Source organism: Vidua macroura, chromosome 1 (genome assembly GCF_024509145.1).
Source record: "Vidua macroura isolate BioBank_ID:100142 chromosome 1, ASM2450914v1, whole genome shotgun sequence".
NCBI classification, from domain to species: domain Eukaryota; kingdom Metazoa; phylum Chordata; class Aves; order Passeriformes; family Viduidae; genus Vidua; species Vidua macroura.
The window spans coordinates 9,057,826-9,075,979 of NC_071571.1; the positions used below are offsets into that span (position 1 = coordinate 9,057,826).

Consider the following 18,154-nt stretch of genomic DNA (forward strand, 5'->3'; position numbering starts at 1 on the left):
ATGTGAGTCACATTTGCATTAACAGGCATCTCCTGAATTTATTCATAGCCTATCAAAATTTTCAGTGATGGTACATGTCAGCGTAAAAAAGGCACCTCATAATTATGTGCAACATAAAAGAGGGAAGAACCATAAAAGAACAGATGTAAGTTATTCTAACAGAACAACAATATGATGAATGTTGCAAAAAGGAAGAGAACACTTTTATGTTTCTAATTTTCTGATGTATAATTAAGCTGGACTTAAAATTAAAATTCTCCATGACAACACAACACAGGTAAAAGTCACTGAATCTATTTAGACTAAAAGCTTACTTCTGATTCACCACCCGTAATTACAAAAAAACCTTGACCAGGATGTCTGCAATACCATCATTTTATTCCAAGTTTCATTCTCTTATCAGCAAATAAATCTTCCCAACAAGCAACTGCTCAAAAGAAATGTCAACCTTGCTTTCTTTGCCTTTTGACAAAAGCAAATCTAATAGCAGGACATTTACTACTGTGGGTATTTTAAGACCAAGGAAAACTAGCTTTCTTCAGAAATTAGTATTAACAAAAAAGCCCTTAGGAAAAGTTTCAAAAGGGGCAACTTTTTTTTTTTTTTTTTTTTTTTTTTTTTTTTTTTTTTGTGCTTTGCTTTGTTTTGTAAGAATTAAGACACTGAACTAAACACAGCTGAAAACAACAGCAAATGTGATCAAGCAAAGTCAAGCTTAAAAGCCGGGGGGGGGGGAATTTTATTCTCCATTACAGTTGAAATTATTTGTTGTTGTTTTGTTTTGAATCCCAAAGGTCTACAAGATTTAAATTTGTGGTGAAATGATTTCCTATGCTGGAACTAAGAATCTTAACTTAGAAAAATTGACCTACACCAAGGAGAATGTGCTACTCCCAGAGGAAATTGTGGGCTGCATCCACTCAAAAATGATGTCACTTCTCCACAGGCTAGAGCTTGGCTTGGAAATGTAACCAACAGTAAATACACCAAACTTTAGAAAAAATAAAATTTGCTTTGAATTCTTCCTAAATTTTTTTTTTTTTAATGTAGACATGCCAGAAAACAAAGGCAGAAGAAATCAAGGATGATGCAAATAGTGCTGTCATGGAGGAAATAGGTCTCAACCTTCAGCTGATAAATCAGGAATAGGCCAATCTTGGCATTTCAGCATTAATCAACCTCTGTCACAAAGGTGCTGTTGGAACGTGGCAAACATTACAATAAGCACAGAGTGGTGAAGTATATCAGCAGTTTAACAATAATTCAAAAGACAATTACAATTATTACATTCCAAGCACATTGTGTTGCACAAAAAACAATTATGAGAAGAAACTCTTCTTGCTTGGAGTAAATAGAAAATGGCAGAAAATGCTATCACACTATTAAATGATCTTTAACTGAACAAAAATAAGAGCAAAGTTTACACTAATTAAATGAAATTCCTGGTTTCATCAATTTTGTATTACATGCACTGTTTAAAAGACCATGGATTTCAAGAAAAGTGTGAAAAATCCCTAGTCTGGTCACATTCAATTTAATATGAGTAGGTGATGGCAAGGGACAGTTCTTGAATGTTTCTGCTTTGTTCTTTTTTATTCTCTCAAGGTCAGCAAGAACACCAAGGGCATCTTAATCTATCAATGTTAACAGAAGTTTGAATAAAGAAATAAAGTCAGTAATGGGTTTTAAACTAACTAATCAAGGATCAAGTAAAAGGCTTTTTTTTTTAATAAGTAGTCATTATCTTCTTTCAAGGATCCCTCAGATTTCTCACTTCATGAAAATAAAATAGAAAATGTATTCTCCAGAGAAGAATGGAGAACTCCAGACTCCATACAATCAAGTATTGAAACAAAAATTGATTGTTTGCTAACATTTTACATCAGAACAACCTTCAGAAATCACCCTAATAATAATTGTTCAAAAAGAACATGATTTTTCCCTCTATTTCCCCATCAAAGCACCAGGTTCACAAGGCTTACATCAGAATGGGATTGAACAGCCATTGTTGGAAAGAAAAAACTACAATTATTACAACTGTTCCACTATGGTGGAATTCTCATTTTGTGCTGCAGTACAGCAAAGGCAAGTCTGGTGATAATGTTTCAATCTATTTTTCCATGATTTTATATTAGGGGTCAAGGGTTACTATAACTGGCCATGCAATTGATTGTACTGATTTCCATCACTACCAGTATCAAAAGCAAATGAAAAGAAAAATGAGGAGCACTGAGATTTCTTCTTGGAAAAGAAAAACTAGAGAAAACTTTAGTGGCACAACTTGTGTTTTCCTACAGGGCTTTGTAGTATAAGCTGACTTATAGTACCCTAAAGTAGGAAAATATATGAAGGACATTATCACAACTGGTTGCCTCTTGTTAATATCAGACCAGGATCCCACCTTTGCTTTTCTGCAGAATAAAAGCTGGTTCTTCCCTCAAGAGTTCTATTATCCAGCTGCTTTATTCTAAGACTTTGCAAGAATTCCCTGAAGAATGCTGAATTTTGTTGAGTTTTTGATAGAGACTGTGCTGCTGCATGATTTCACTGATAATGCTGATGAAATGCAGAAAAATCAATAAATCGTGGGAGTAAATCCTTGAGAGTGGTACATGTAGATTCTTGTTAAGCAGACTTGTAAAACTGCAAACTGAAGTAAAAGTGTCAATAGGCGTCAATGACCATTTTGAAATTTTATGTAAATGATAATACTGATGAATTCCTTTCCCTTTCAGCTTGTCAGATCTTTAATTTCCACAGGGTGAGATGTGGCCTCAGTCACACCATATTTACCTTCCTTTAAAGCCTCTGAATTATGAGATCAGAATGAAATTCAGTGTAGACCAGATATAACAGAAAGGAATTTGAAATCTGATTAACACCTTAAAAATTTGTATGGATTCAAGCTTCTGTGTGGTTTCCAGACTTAATGTGTTTACAACACCAAGAAAATCTACTTCCGTGCATATGTTTATTACACACAGTGTAGACGGTCTTTAAAGAAGTGTATTTGTTTTTGCAAAAGAAAGCATATCCAGCAAATGCAGATGAACTTTGTAATCGTTCATCTCAGCATTAAAATTAAAAAGGTAGACTAGTCCTCATCTTCATGTTTGAATTAAAATTTAAAACAATTTTTTTAATCCTTCTTTTTAAGCCCCTAATGGAATGAAAGAAGCAAATCTGGTTGCCTATGCCATTATGAATTTCAGAGTCTATTCTTGCTGATGAAATTTGTATGCTGTATTTGAACAAACTGTCATGCTAATGACATTCCTCAGTCTGGTGTCTTCAATAATAAGCAAACTGAGTTTTTAAATGTAGTTGATGGGATTTTTCTCTCTCAGACACCCTATGAGGAAAAACAGAATTTCCCATTTACTTTCATGACCTCTGATTTAAAAGCAAAGATTGCACATTATTTACTACTGGATGATTTTCCTGAAATTTAATGAGGACTAAGTACAAATATGACAGAAGTAATTATCACAGTTTTATTCTGCACAGTCAGGGTCTCCTTGTGCTGTAATTGCAAGCCTTTCATTCAGCTGCCTATACCAGAGTTATTATCATAGTACTTTATGTTATTTCAGAGAGGAGGGAAACAGATTTCTACCTCACTTTTACCCTGCAAATTTATCCTAAGGACTCATTTTGCCTGGCCTCATTCTACAGCTAAATAAAAGATATATGGGAAGAAGTTGGACTAAATCTTTCCAGATTCTCTTCACTCATTCCTAGCTGCTCTGAGGCCACCAATATAACCTCAGTTTTCACATCCTGCTGTGAAGTATTGAGGTATTGAGGAGAGGCAGCATTTTTTAAAAGGAAGAAACATGTGGGCAGGTGGCCAGCTCATTGTCTAGCACAGGGATTTTTTTACGGTGTGCTGCTGCACTCATTTAGACTTCAGTGAAGGTTGAGTGAGCCCCAGCTGGAGACTGGACCACTGACCCAGAAGCTGGAGATACCCAGCAACATGTACAGGACTGGCAGCCTCCCTCTAGGAAGCTCAAATAGAATTACTTTATTTTACACTCTTCCTGCACCAGACAGCTCCCACACACAGGGAGGAAAAAGCCTCTTCCAGTCAGTTCATCCCATACTGATCCTGTGCTATCAATGCCCATCTCACAACAGTGCTCACTCCTCACCCAGGCACTGCAAGGAGAAATGCACCAGGAGCATCACTGTATTGACAGGATAATTACTGAGGTCATTTAAGTTGAAACAGTCTGAAGGAAAGAAATGGTAGGATTTTTGCAAGAGTGAGTGAAAGCAGTTCTACTGATACTCCACATCCACTGTGTGCTTTCATGGGCACTCACTAAATGTGTGCCTGCTACCAGGAATGATCTCAAGTAAACAGCAGTAGAAATAGCACATATGTCCAACTTAGGCTTCAATATCTGTATAAACACAGCAAATACTGCAGAATCAAGTGCCCAGTTCAGTATTGCAGTAGGCATTTGAAGTGGGGAGAACACAGACTGAGTATCTCTGCCACTTCTATATTCGACCTCATTATACAAAAACTACACCACATTAACAAATATGTTTACACTAATCTGAGGATATTTAATTTGGCTCAAAATTCAGCAGTTTGCAGGGAATCCTTCCAGACCATGGGCTTGCAAAGCAGGGATTTCATCCTATCAGCCCCATACTGCATCACCTCCAGGAAACACATTTTGATCTATTGCTTTCAAAATAGCAAAATGACTAGTGGCTAAGTGGAGCAAACTCATGTAACTAACTGGACCATCTCTTTCCTTGGAATAACAGGTCTACACAAATGTCAGCTGTGGCATTCTCTCCTCACAGTAGGGTCTCTATCCTACCATGAAGAAGAGGAACTTGAAATTTTTTCTTAGCAGTTTTTCTTGGCTGTGCAAGTTACTGGGCACTAATCCCAATCTAATGAAACACTTGTGAACCCACTTATTTCTGGGCATAGAAGTATTTCTGTAAGAGATACAAAGACAGCCATAAGAAATTTTGGTTCATCAGTGTGACTTGTTGTATTGAACAGAACTCTTGAGTCTGGGAAAACAACAGAAAAAGAAATATGTTCTAACCCTGCAGAAAGATCCTTATTAAGAGCTGGATGGAAAGGCACAATTACAGCCCTTTGTAAAAACACAAGAGTTAAAGCTGTGGCAGCAGGGACCCTGTGCTTGCATGAGCTTTGGGAATCCTGATAAAGCAAACCTCTTCCCAGTTTTGTCAGTGGGATATCCTAGTAGTCCTGTTTCTTCACTTACAACACGACTTAATCTAATACTTTACTCTTCAGTGTAATTAAAGAAACAGTTACAATATAATCCAAAACTACAATTACAACAGACACATACACACATGCAGGAATTTACCCCCTTCTCCAGCCAAAATTGTGTACTAAAACTAGTTAAGCTGTGTCTACACAGACTTTTGGGCAGGTTGCAGAAGTCCAGTAAAAACCCAGCAGTTGTACTGCTGTCAACACTGAATGCCACTTAGCAGATGTCTACAGATGCTGCAATTCCACTTTGATACCACGTTGTTGCCATGTGAATTACAACCAAGCTTTTACAAGAATACAGTATCTCACTTCCAGTTATCACCTCCCACTCCTGTCCTTCCCACAAAACCTCTCAGTTTCTACTATCAGATGAAGGCTTGACCAAACATAACTCACCAGCTGGGTCCTGAAGAAACAAACAGAGCACTGAAGCCCTGGAGTTGGACCTCTGTGTATGATTTTACAAGCAGGATGCACATTCCTTGGAACATGACCTGTGATCCCCTGATCCTGGTGCCAGACACAGCTTGGTCTAGTCAGAGACATACCTAAAAGCAGTCTAAAAACTCAAATCTCTGCCTACCTACCCTTGTCCTCTGAAATGGAAACTGGCAATCCCTCAACATGCAGGTGCTTTGGTTTCCCCTCTACCCTAAGCCAAAGACAAAAACGTCCCAAAGGTGTTTTTTGGCTTCTGTGTGTTTTTTAACTCTTTGAATAAAGCACTTTTATGTGTTGAAGGAAATGAAGCTTTGAACTCTGCTGAAACAAAGATCAGGGAACACTTTTTATGTAGCTGCTGGAGTTTTTTTAAGAAAAAAAAGTATTATCAACAACATTGGAAGGAAGCAGCCTGTAATTTCATGCTGTTGCAAATTGTCAGCTGCCTTGCCCACACAAAGTCATTTAACTGGGGGAGTGATACTCCCCAGGAAAATGAGCCCATAATGGCAAATACAGCCCACTGCAGTGAGATCTTATTCTCCATCCTAAGTTCTTTCTCACAGTTGCCCTATAATAACTTTTTGGTGCCTAATTAATGTGCATAAGAACTGTGAGAAAAAGTGACTGCAATACCAGCAGTCCCACAAGGTCAAGGACACAGTGCCTTTTCCCCCCTTCACTGGGATATCCTGACACTTCCATTGAGATGCTATGACAGGGCAATGCCACTGGCATTACTGTACCTGTTTAGTGTCTGCAAATAGAGACCTTTTCTCCCTATCACCTTTCATGGACAAGAAAAGGATTCACATTCAGCTCACATAGTCATGGGAAATGGCAGCTGGGCAACACTGGAATATCTGGACACAAAACTTGGACTGACCTACTTTGCAGTTGGAATGAATACTCAGGGGCTAGGGGATCCTGTTCTTGCTTTCAAAACAGCAAGCTCAGAGAAGAAGAGCAGCTCTTCTGTAGGAGAGCTACAGAACCACCAGACTGTGCATCACTAGGTCAACAGAATAAGAAAGGTAAGAGGAAATGTCACTTCCTAATGCAGAAAAAGCTCAGAACTTTGTGGAGTTCAGCTCTCCATGCCTACAGAAACCATTCCTCTTACTGTAGCTAGTAGGACAATGCAAAAAAGTACAAGCTATTTTTACCTCTCAGGAGAAGGAAAAGCTCCACTAAATAAAGCATTGAATTTTATAATCTGTAAGTTAATAATATCTAATATCAAGTACAGAAAAACTGACAGTATTACAAGGTAGAACGAGGGTTATCTAGTGATTTTTTCTTAGTAAATAAACGTCAAGGATTGCATGCATATATATTTCTCTTCAATTTGAAAGGACAGGGTGAAGCACCAGCGTTGTGAGGTGCTCACAACCTGAGATTAGCAGTGAGGTGCCTGGAGTGACCCTATTTTGACAACAAGGAATGGCAAGGATCAACTATTTGGAATACTTCTCATAGGTTACCATACTTACAATTGGACTGGCATTGATGTAGTCTGAATTGTCATGGCTACTTTCACCTTTCAGACATATCCTGGAATGGTCATCTGCAAAGGAGAAAACAAGAGAAGAAAGTTTCTATACCAGTATTCTACACATTTTATGTTAGACAATTCAAAGTCCGATTAATGTGCTTTTCAAGACAGGAAAATATCAGAAAGGATATTTCCTTCTGACTCCCAGCCTAGCCATAGGGTTGATACAGCCACAGCATCACAGCCTGACTCAGGAATGAAACAATGGGATATTGCAGAGGCTTGGCATCACAAAGCCTGTCTTCATGAGATGCACTGTGATGTGCTACAACCTCTCATAGGAAAAGAGAATCTCCTCTGTTCAGGGAGTTTAAGATTTAAACTAGACATATCACTAAAACCCCCCAGTATTATAACAAACATTCCTGTGCTTGCAGGGTCATGGAAGAGGGAAGCTGATGGGACGTTGTCCACCTGGCTCCTCTAAAATAGGAACAGCAGGGACATGGGAGTACAGCTGAGAGCTGGACAGTAAGATAATCTGTCCTGGTCAAAGACCATTGCTGTGTGGTGTTCCACTAGTGACATGGGGAGACAATATGACTTGGAGATGATCATGGGAGAGAGAAAATGCCAACAATTTCACTTAAAGTACAACTGGAGCACACATGGACATCTTACACTTCAGACACCAGTAAAGAAAACAGCAGTTCTGGACATAGGAGACTCACTCCTGTTGTTTGCCCATCATCACAATTATCACTTTTTAACTTGCAGTTTTACTGGTGCTAGCTCAATTATATTTAAAGCTGGTACACCCCACACTCTAGTCCTTTATTTTTTTTATAATTATTTCTACATCAGAACATGTATAATGGATGGGTTTTATTTGTCTGTACTCAGGCAGGGACAATGCAGATATCTGCATCTCTTCCAATCATCCAGACTCACTTTCTGTTATGAGAAAAGAAAGGTTTCTATGTGATGAATCATTTCATCTTGTTTTAGCTGTCACAAAAAGGCCAAATTGTGTTCAAGAAATGCCATTTCTTTCCACTGACTGAAGAAAGAAAGCCCAGACCACACTCAGATAATTTTAGAGGTGTCTAAGTCTACATATGAATCCCAAACAACTTGTACCTGATATATAACCACCACAATTTATACTTCTCAGGAAACCTATCCTGTATATGGTAGAAAGAGGTTGTGGAGCTGCCCTTTCTGTAACCCTTCTCTAGCTGAACACAGATACTGATGTTTTGAGAGGATCGAGGATCTTTCCACTGATTTTTCAAACAGACAAAATAAGAGCACATTGTCTAGTGGCCTGAGACACCACTCAACACCAGGATTCCAAATTGGCTGTTAAGTACCAATCATTATTTTAATAATGAGGAATAATAAATGAATTATTAAACATTCTAAGGAGCATACAGGAAGGTAGAGACAGAGAGTTTGGGCTCTGCTTAGCTTTATTCAACAGTAATGCCATGGCAGTTCAATAGATGAGCAAGACAAAGGGATGTTTGTAAAAGTGTTGTTTATAGTCACTCAATCTCACCCAACAGTGTCAGCAATCTTCTCCTGGAATAAGATTAGTGATGAACAAGTCATGTCAAATTACTGAAGAGATATTCTTTACTATTCACATAAAATTACTTTCCCTACTGAGGTTTGTGGATGAAGAAGACAAGACAGGGAACATGCTCATGAACATTATTCATTTCCATCCCACTTTGGCACCACTGCACAAAAAAATCCAAAATATAAATAAGAACTTTTGACACCTGAGATCTTGGGCTACCCAATATTTTTTAAAGGAGGCTTTGAAAGGAGCAATGTCATAGAGTGCTTGAAGAATTGCAGCTCTGAAACCTTCTGGCTTTGCAGGAGGCACACGGGTTACATGCAGTAAATGTGGTCTCTCAGATACCTTAAGCTAAGCAAGCACTCAGGATAAACCCTGTTCATTGAATAGCAAAAGTGTTTGAACTAATCACCAAAGGAAACGTGTGAAATGTTTTCAGAGGATGAAGGAGAGAAAGCAGACAGTGATTCATCAGTACTTAGCAAACAGATGTCAAGGTGACTCTCCAATAAGAGTCAGATGTGAGATCAGTAACTTAGGGATCTTTTTTTTCCAAAACATAGTGTTTTCTCCAGACCCTCTGATTTAGTGTGCCATGTCATTATCTTGCAGTCTTGGAGGGTTTATCAGAGGGCTAGACATGCTAAGGCTTTGGTAGTGAAAAGGTGGTGAGACTTTGTGTTTGCTCTCAGAAAAAAGTAGTGTACAAAAAAGGTTGTACATGTTTTTTCTGCATATTTCAAGAGTTTGCACCCATGTGTGCTTCAGTTGCAGCATCAAACATTCATATTGACAATGAACAGATTGTGCTTGTCTATGCCTGTTATCACCTCAAAGCTTCTAGGAACTAGCATAATAGCTCTTCTGAAATAGGCAGGGGAAGAAGAAAAGAAAAAAAAACCCAAAAGAATACCATGGACACCAGATTGTTATGTTAACAATGAGCAGCTATGGGGAAAATGCCGAATGTACAGCACTTTTTTTTTTTTTTTTTTTTTTGGCAAACTGAATATTGATTATGTGAGAAACAGGAAAAGCAGGAAATACAAGTAAGGGAGCATGTCAGAAAAGGAAGATACAGAAGATCAATCTAAATAATGAGAAAGAAGGATGAATGGAGGAGAGGAGAGGAGAGGAGAGGAGAGGAGAGGAGAGGAGAGGAGAGGAGAGGAGAGGAGAGGAGAGGTAATAAGGAAGTGAGAGAAAAGACAAATGCTGTTCCTAGCTACTGCAATCTGGCCAAGCTACAACTCGTCATCATTTTAAGTATCTACAATAGCTGCTGCTGAATGCTGAGCTGCTTTGCATTTGCTATTGCTCCAGCCAAGTGACAACTGAAAGAAAAGCAAAACATATAGATGGATACATGTGACAGAGAGAGGCTTCCTAAATAAGAAGGTTAATATTAACCTGTAGCTCCAGAGAAACACAGCACAATGTTGGATTTCATATACATGTAAAATATAAATCATAAAATCTAGAGGATAGAGCATCAAGGACATGATACAAGCAAACACACATGAGTTTGCAGTATATAAATCTTAATTTATAGACTGTAAAGGCTATGTTTTGGTGTCTACACATAGATATCTTCATGTGGGGTGGTTAATGGAGCTTGAGTTAGGTGGCTAAACATGAACATGGACTGTTTGAGAAACTGTAGGGTAAATGAGACATTGAACAAGGAAAACAGATAGGACACAAGACCCCAAGACTTTTACCCTATTAGACCAGCATCTGAAGCTCACACAGGATACACAGTGCCATCCTAAAGCTCTTCATTTCACTATAAACCAAACACCAACATCTGGCACAGCTCTCCTGATGTCACTGCACTGACTGGCTCCTCACTGGCTGCATCAGGGGCTTTGACACCAGGCTCACATGGAGGCAGCTACATGGAGACACTTAAATTCAGGCATCCTGATCTACAGTCTCACAGACTCATGCGCAGAAAACTTGGTTTCAATGCCTCAGTGTAGGTTTCTACTGATTTTTGAGAGTCCTAAAGACACTTGGGCTAGCAGGCAGGAGGGTCACAAGTCTCCCACAGGGCTGGTATTATACCTACCAGTTCTGCCTGGGTACTTGAATACTTTAGGCATCTCAAACAACACTGGATTCCTGTGCTTAAATGACTTAGTCAAGCATAAAATGTCATTACTACTTGAATTTTTATGTGAATAATTATTATTAATGATTATTGACCAATACTACAGTAGTATGTCATCTCAATCTTTTACTTCTCTCTCAGTGGCCCTGCAACTTAACAAAGATCATTTTTGTTGTTAGATGGAGATTGGATGTTTGTAAAAGTAAGACTCACATTTTCCCTCTGTCTTTTGTTTCCTTTTAATCAGATACTTCTGAAGGAATAGAAGCAATAAACATAAGGTTGAAAAAAATGGAATATGGGCAAATTTAGGTTCTCTGAATCCAGGCATCAGAGAAGAAGGCAATCAACCAGGCACATCCTGCCTGGATCATAATTTTCTTCCTTTTAGATTTAGACTGATTTTTGTGGGTTTTTTTTTCATACAAAGCACTACACAGGACTCCACTGAATTAAGAAAGTGAAGATCTACTGAGAAATAAAAGTGGTGCAGTCTGAAGATTATGAAGAATCATAATCTGCTGATTATGATTATTTTGCCTTTAGATGATCTGCAGGAAATAGAACTTTTCTTTGCTCTGAAGTGCTCGAGTTCATTCATTTCAGAGCACTATTTGCACATGCATCCATAATATGGATAATGCACACCACCCTCTACTCAGGTGTTCCCATCTCTGGTGCACAACCCCAGGCTGTGCTCTTAAAGCAAACAAGACAGATCTGGGTGCATATTCTGCCCCTAAATGCTATTGCTCTCCTTTAGAGGAAAGGCAATACAGAGATAAGCAGGTTGCTTAAATATATACCACGACCCATGGACATGACTGTGGTGGACAGTTTTTGATAGATGTTCACTGCAAAAAGTTGTTTGCCAAATGTTTAAAATTCCTGTATATATTCAGGGTGTACATGAATAAAAACATACAGCATTGACTCTGTTGAGATGGGTTTGTTTTTCAGAAATGCAAAAAGAGAAAAAAAAATGGAAAGCTTTTTTGAGCTGCTCATCTATTCATAAACAAAATAGGCATCACTAAATTATAGCACTAAATATAAACACCGTGTGCCCTAAATTACAGCAATCTGCTTCTTGATTGGATAAAAGGATACAGTTTTGTTAATCTAGAAGGTCCAGGTAACTTGAGTTGTTAGTATTTTTTAAACTAGTAATTAGTTAAGGGCAGGACCAAGGTGTTCTGCTATCAAGTATTTTAAAAGCTGTTCGTATAGAAAATAGAAAAATTAGGTACAAGAGTAAGTTATGATAAAAAAATTGTGATAATAATTAGATCGGTTATATAATCAGTAAAAAAAATTGTATTACTTCAAGACTGGTTCAGAAAGAAACACACAAAGTAAACACAACATATTAAAGCTTCTTTGAAGCCTTTCTAAGAGGAAATCTTCTATGTGAATTGGAAATCTTGTTCTACCTTGTCAAGGTGATTATGAATATGAAAGGGGTAAGGAAACACTAACAAGGCATTACTCTGAGAATACACTGAATGTAGCATAACAGCCCTGTAGAATATCAAAAGCATAGCAGGTTTGCTTCTTCATACATGATGAACCAAATCTGTGGCTTTTTTTGCTATAGTTTTAATATCTAGCACACTTTAAAAGATAGTAGGCACACTGGGCCTTCTCATCTCAGTCTAATCTTAAAGTCTAAAATAACCATCACCTTATCAAAATTTAATATTGTTTAAACCCTATGCCATACTTTCCACCCATCAACAAAGTAGTAAGCAGTTTAAACATACATAACATAACTGCTGTTTACCAGTGCACAGCAACTTCAGAAAGTGAAGGCAGATAATTTTGTGCAATTCAGTCAAAAAAGAAAATTCTCAGAGCACTAATATTTGTAATAGAAGTTTCCACACTGAATAAACAAAGCAAATGTATCATTTTATCCTTTTAAATGTACTAAAATAGTTACAGTTAAAACTTCAGATAAATTGCAGTCACCCTATCCATGTCTAAATACCTTCACTAAAACACCTTCAGGCAGCACTGATTCAGTCTAGACCCAGATATGGGAAAAACATATGCCATGGAAGAAGCAATGGCAGAGAAACAAAGGCTGGTCAGTGCTGGCTGATACATCCAGAGGTTCAATGTGATGAAAAGAGACAGACTACCTGTCACCATCCCTGAGTGTATCTAAAAGACAGGTACATGTGGTATTCAGAGATGTGGTTTAGTGGTGACCTGCCATGGTGACTGAACATGATGATCTCAGACATCTTTCCCAACCCAAAGGATTCTATGACACCCAAGTTAAAAATCTCTGCTCTTTAGCACTGTCACAGCCATGATACTTCTGGATTCAGAGGTAGAAAGGTCTAGTCTGAAGGTTTCTATCTTATAGCTCATTGTATCATGAAGACACAGTTTCTACATCAGTCAAATAACCAGCACTAATTTCTGGCAACATCTGTAGCTCCCATGCTGTCTCTGTGGTAGCAACCAAAACCAGTCTAGCTTAATTTATGAGCAGGAGCTTGAAATATCTTAAAATGGTCTGACTGTAAGTCCATATTGATAGAAGACTTTAAGCAGGAAGATTAACTTGGATCAATACATATTTTCATGGAAAATTTTCACTGCCTATCATGTCAGTTAAGTGCTGGTTCTTTTCAGGATGTAAAGGGCACAGAAGGCTTGCACTACTTTAATTTTCATGGTGAATTCTTTAGAACTTCTCAACAAGCCTGATCCTAAAACACATGGAAGTCAGCAAACTGCTGCTGTTGCCCCAAAAGGCTTTTGACCAGCACTGAATTTACTCAGGAGAATTAATGCTGCTAAGTTGCTGTAATCCTCTCCTGAGTAGAAAAGTATTGCAGAAAGAACCACTACATAAACAAAAGAGACAAACTCTGCTGAAGCAAATATGCAGGGACTGATGGGCTCAATTAACTTACCATGTCCTTCCAGAGAATCTTCACTCTAAATCTGGTTATGACATTTACTTAAAGTGTTACCTCTCATTTCCCTATTTCTAAAGGAGGAATACTACTTACTCAAGACTCTCTTAGGGAAAATTAATGTTTTTAGGGCACCTTAAAAATTAAACCAGCTATAAATATGTTTGCCAAGCTATCCAGCTGGATTGTGGGCATGCTGATTGAGAGCATTTTGGTTGCTGTGGACCGTGCATATATTCTCAGTTTCATTTTTGTTTCATTGGTTGCTTAATGAAATATGTGTCCATACATTACCAATGTAATCTATGAGATATATATATGTTTGCACAGCAAAAATATATTACTTTTATTTCAAGCTCAAAAGGCGGCTGCTTACAGGAAAGATCAGATTCTAGGAATATAAACATCCATTCCTTTTCTTTAATGATTATTTTTATTTTTGTGTGTTTAGAGAAGCCTTGCAGAGAGAAGCCAGTTTGCAAACTTATCCACTGAAGCCTAAAGGGGCTCCTTCAGTACAGCTGAGTATCTGATAAACAGATTATCTAGCTCTGCCTATAGACTGCTGGTATTACTGCTGGATGGACAAGAGACCAACTCGTCTTGGTTAGAAGAAGGAACTTCTACTGAATAGCTACTGATGCCACTCTTGTACAGACAGTATATTCCAGCACTGACAATCACTCTGGCTATGGAATTTGGTGAGACAGTACAGCTGCAGCAGCAGTGTTATGTGGCACAGTTGTGCATTTTTGTAACATATATGTGACTCACAAGGAGATAAACAGGGTCTGATAAGACAACAGGACATGCACCCAGCCCACAGTCATAGCCACAGCTTTCCAGTACACACAGAAACCACTCCACTCCACTCCACCTGCCTTCTGCAGCTTTCACACCCCTGTGCAAAGAACACTGGGGAGTGTGCCAAGAGCTTAGAATGGCGTGATCAAAGGGAAGTGTACATACATGGCACCACAGCCCGGGAGCGGTTCTTCTGGGCATTCTCCTCCTGCTGTGCCACGCTGCTGTCGTTGGGCTCAGCCTGGTACGCACACAGAGCTTCCCACTCCTTCTCCAGACGATTCTTGTTTTTCAGGTGATCTTCCATGTAGGACTGGAATTAAAAGAGTACTACATTAAGCAATAACTTAGCTAGGCTGAAAGCTAAGCTTAAAGGATGTTTCTCAAAGCATGGGAATCCTGAGCTTCGGGGAAAAAAGAGGCTCAGTTTTAAGGTTCATTTATTTACTTAATGGAGTTAACTCCAAGCTTATTTGTGCTATAAAAAATGAGAATGATAAAATGTACCATTGCTAACAGAGAGGAAATGAATGAAACATCTAGTCACTAAGCTTTAGGAGGAAATTATTTCTTCTTCAGTACTTAGAAAACATAAGCCCAAACGTCTCTTTCATCAGGCAATGCAAAAAAAAAAAAAATAAAGTTCCATTGACAAAAATTACTACAAACAACTTCTGTCAAAACAAAGGATTTTACAACCAAAGTTCAAGCATATATGCATGTCACAACAGTGATAGAAATGTCAAAAATAATTTAAAAATTGCTAGGCTGTACTGTTGTGGCTTAAGCACTGGGTCATCAGAAACTCATCTAGCAGATGAACAGGCACAGAGAGGGCCTTGAACTGAAGAGATGTTGTTAATTAATATTAATATATGTTGTTATAGATTGTACATTACATTCAGTTAACAGTATTGGGAAAAGCATCACCAAAGAAAACTGTCTGTGGCAGGAATGATGGGCCATCCAAGAATCTTGGTGCTGATCTTAAGCTTTCACAGGTCTCCCAAGGCTAGAGCTCCAGTCCAGCAGTGGATAGGAATTCAGTGCCAAAGATTTGAGAAAAGTGAACCAAAACCCTTTTCCTTCACCCCATGGATCAGAAGATAATCCAAGTATGTGAGGGGAGGAGAGCAAAAAGGAGGAAGAGTGGGAAAACCCAGAAATCTTCCCTGTCCTTTAGCATGAAAATTAAGAAAGTGATCACCTGGTACTTTAAGCCTACTTATACAGGCTCATCACCTTGCAGAGCCTGCCATCTTCTACAACAAGCAATAGAACCCTCTCACATTACACCTGTTCATATTTGCAAATTAAACTCAGTACTGCCTTTACTAGGTAGGTTGAAATTAACATTCCTAAACAGATTTAAAAAGAACAGACTGTTCAAGAGACAGGTTCAGGGCTGGGGTCAGTAGCAAAGCTTCTGGCCCAAACATCAGTCACAGTGGTTATTGCTGAAACCTTCACTAATACAGCCCTGTATTATAATAATAATAATCTGTAGCAAACCTTGTCTAGAAAAAGCTCCCAGAAAGTATTCACTGCAAAGTATAAAAAGCACTTTAATTGCTTAGAAAACCCTTTCCATAGACAATCTCTGTGATGTCGAATTGCTCTTCCCAAATGTGCTTTAAAGAAGAAAGGCACTCGTGCCCTGTCTACAGGTTTAACAGAAGGTGCAAAAAGCTTGCAGCTTGTCCTCTGCCAAACAGGAGCTCTGCAAATCTGTTGTGCCACTGTGCTTCCCACCTGGCTGGCAGGGCAGGATACAGCTCCCTGTTGCAGCTAGAACAGTTTTTTCATGACAAAAGAGCCCCTGACACACAGCTTTGTTTGGTGCAGGGTTTGTTGGGCTATCTTTACACAAGGTTTGTAAATCAAACCTGGTACTGAAAAACCAATTCAAGAAGCGACGCTTCCAGAAGGGATGTCTTTAATGACACAGAAAGATATTGCATCAGAAGAAAGGTTTCTAAAGGAGGTAAAAAATAGAGGTGGCCTAGATACAATCAAAACACCTACTGTGTGATTGCTTCTTTTCTATACTGAAGGAAGAAGCATTGCAGTGGACAGAGCTGTGACCTGACAGACGTGGAGCTGGGAGAGTGGCGTGGCCCCGGCGTGTGTCAGGGTGTGGGTCTGGTAACACATTCCCAGCATTAACTTGCAAGTTAACAGGAGGAAACCATCCTCTAATAGTTTGTTTGTCCTTGTCAAAAGGCTGTTGCTACCAGGGAAAGGAGGGAGGCTAAAGATCCTGTTCTTTTCTCCTAGCAAATCTGTGCCTGGATATGTATACTGAAATCATAGGAAATTAAAAAACAAAAAAAACAAAAAAAACCAAAAAAAAACCAAAAAAAAAAAAAAAAAAAAAAAAAAAAAAAAGATAATCCCTCCAGAGCAGAGACTTGCTGGTATGCAAGAATTTTTATGAGGCAAAGGAAAAAAAATAGCAAAATCTTACAATACCACCCAGCCAAGACTGCTGGCTTCAGAGCAGCTGTTTAGCATGCAGCAGAGATCAGGCAGTCAAGGACCAGCTTGTAGCATCTTCCCATTTTAAACCACAGTTTTATAATCTGATTCATTTTGACATGCCCATCACCAATGTCCCACAGACTTCAGGGACATTTTATGCAGATAGACAGATCTGCCAACACTGAATCTCTCCAAAATATTGCTAAGTCCACAAAGCTGTAGGAAAAGGACCATGAACATTTGATTCCTAAGGCAGGACTGAATGTAGTAAGGAACTTTCTGTTGACTCCAGCTTGTCTCTCTGATGATTTCAAGGACTGTATTTTGAAAAGAAATTTAATTTCCTTTTTAAATTTTCAAATCTGACACAGTTAAGGTAAAGTTTACCGTTAAGGTAAATTGACTGCTTTTATTGCACATGAACTTTTAAATAACTCAATGTTCTTTAAAAGTTATTACTTTTACCTTATTTTTTCAGGTAATCTTGAGTGTAAAGATACATGAATTTTCAAATGAAAACACACTGAAACCTTTACTTTAACCAACCATTTTTTGTGTGGTTTCAATTCCTGCATCACATGGATCAGATTCACAGGGCGCTTCCTGACAGACCTTGAAGAGGTGTTTGACTATTTGAATGGACCCATGGAAGGCTCTGCCCAATATGAGCATCTGCTTTACACACATTTTTAAAAGCTACTGAGAAGGAAGCTTGCTTTAAAACATTCAGGAGCCAGACAATTCCCTCAGAGTTAAGTAATCTTTCATTTACAGTCCTTCAGAGCCCCTACGCTCATCCCCACTTTGCTAAACAGAAGCTTAGTGATTTTGAAACACTCTCTTGGGAGCTGCTGGATGTACATTAAATTGAGTGGAACTTCTGATATTTTAGAGATTGTATGTCTACTCAAATCCACTCCTTAATTAGGATGTTTTGATGAGACATTCTGCAGTGTTTGACTGGTGCAAAAGAAATTCATTACCAACATGTCAAACACGCACATGATTGTCCTTGTCC

At 38.5% G+C, this 18,154-nt stretch overlaps 1 protein-coding gene across 1 annotated transcript in view; it reads right to left on the reverse strand.

Moving 5' to 3' along the window:
• PTPRN2 (protein tyrosine phosphatase receptor type N2) overlaps window positions 1-18,154 on the reverse strand; it is a 636,596-nt gene that overhangs the window by 47,666 nt on the left and 570,776 nt on the right. Inside the window, exons 15-16 of the mRNA XM_053982009.1 lie at window positions 14,821-14,968; window positions 7,216-7,289 (exon numbers count right to left, since the gene is read on the reverse strand). Of these exons, the coding sequence (XP_053837984.1) occupies window positions 7,216-7,289; window positions 14,821-14,968 (222 nt within the window). The remainder of the gene's footprint in view (window positions 1-7,215; window positions 7,290-14,820; window positions 14,969-18,154) is intronic.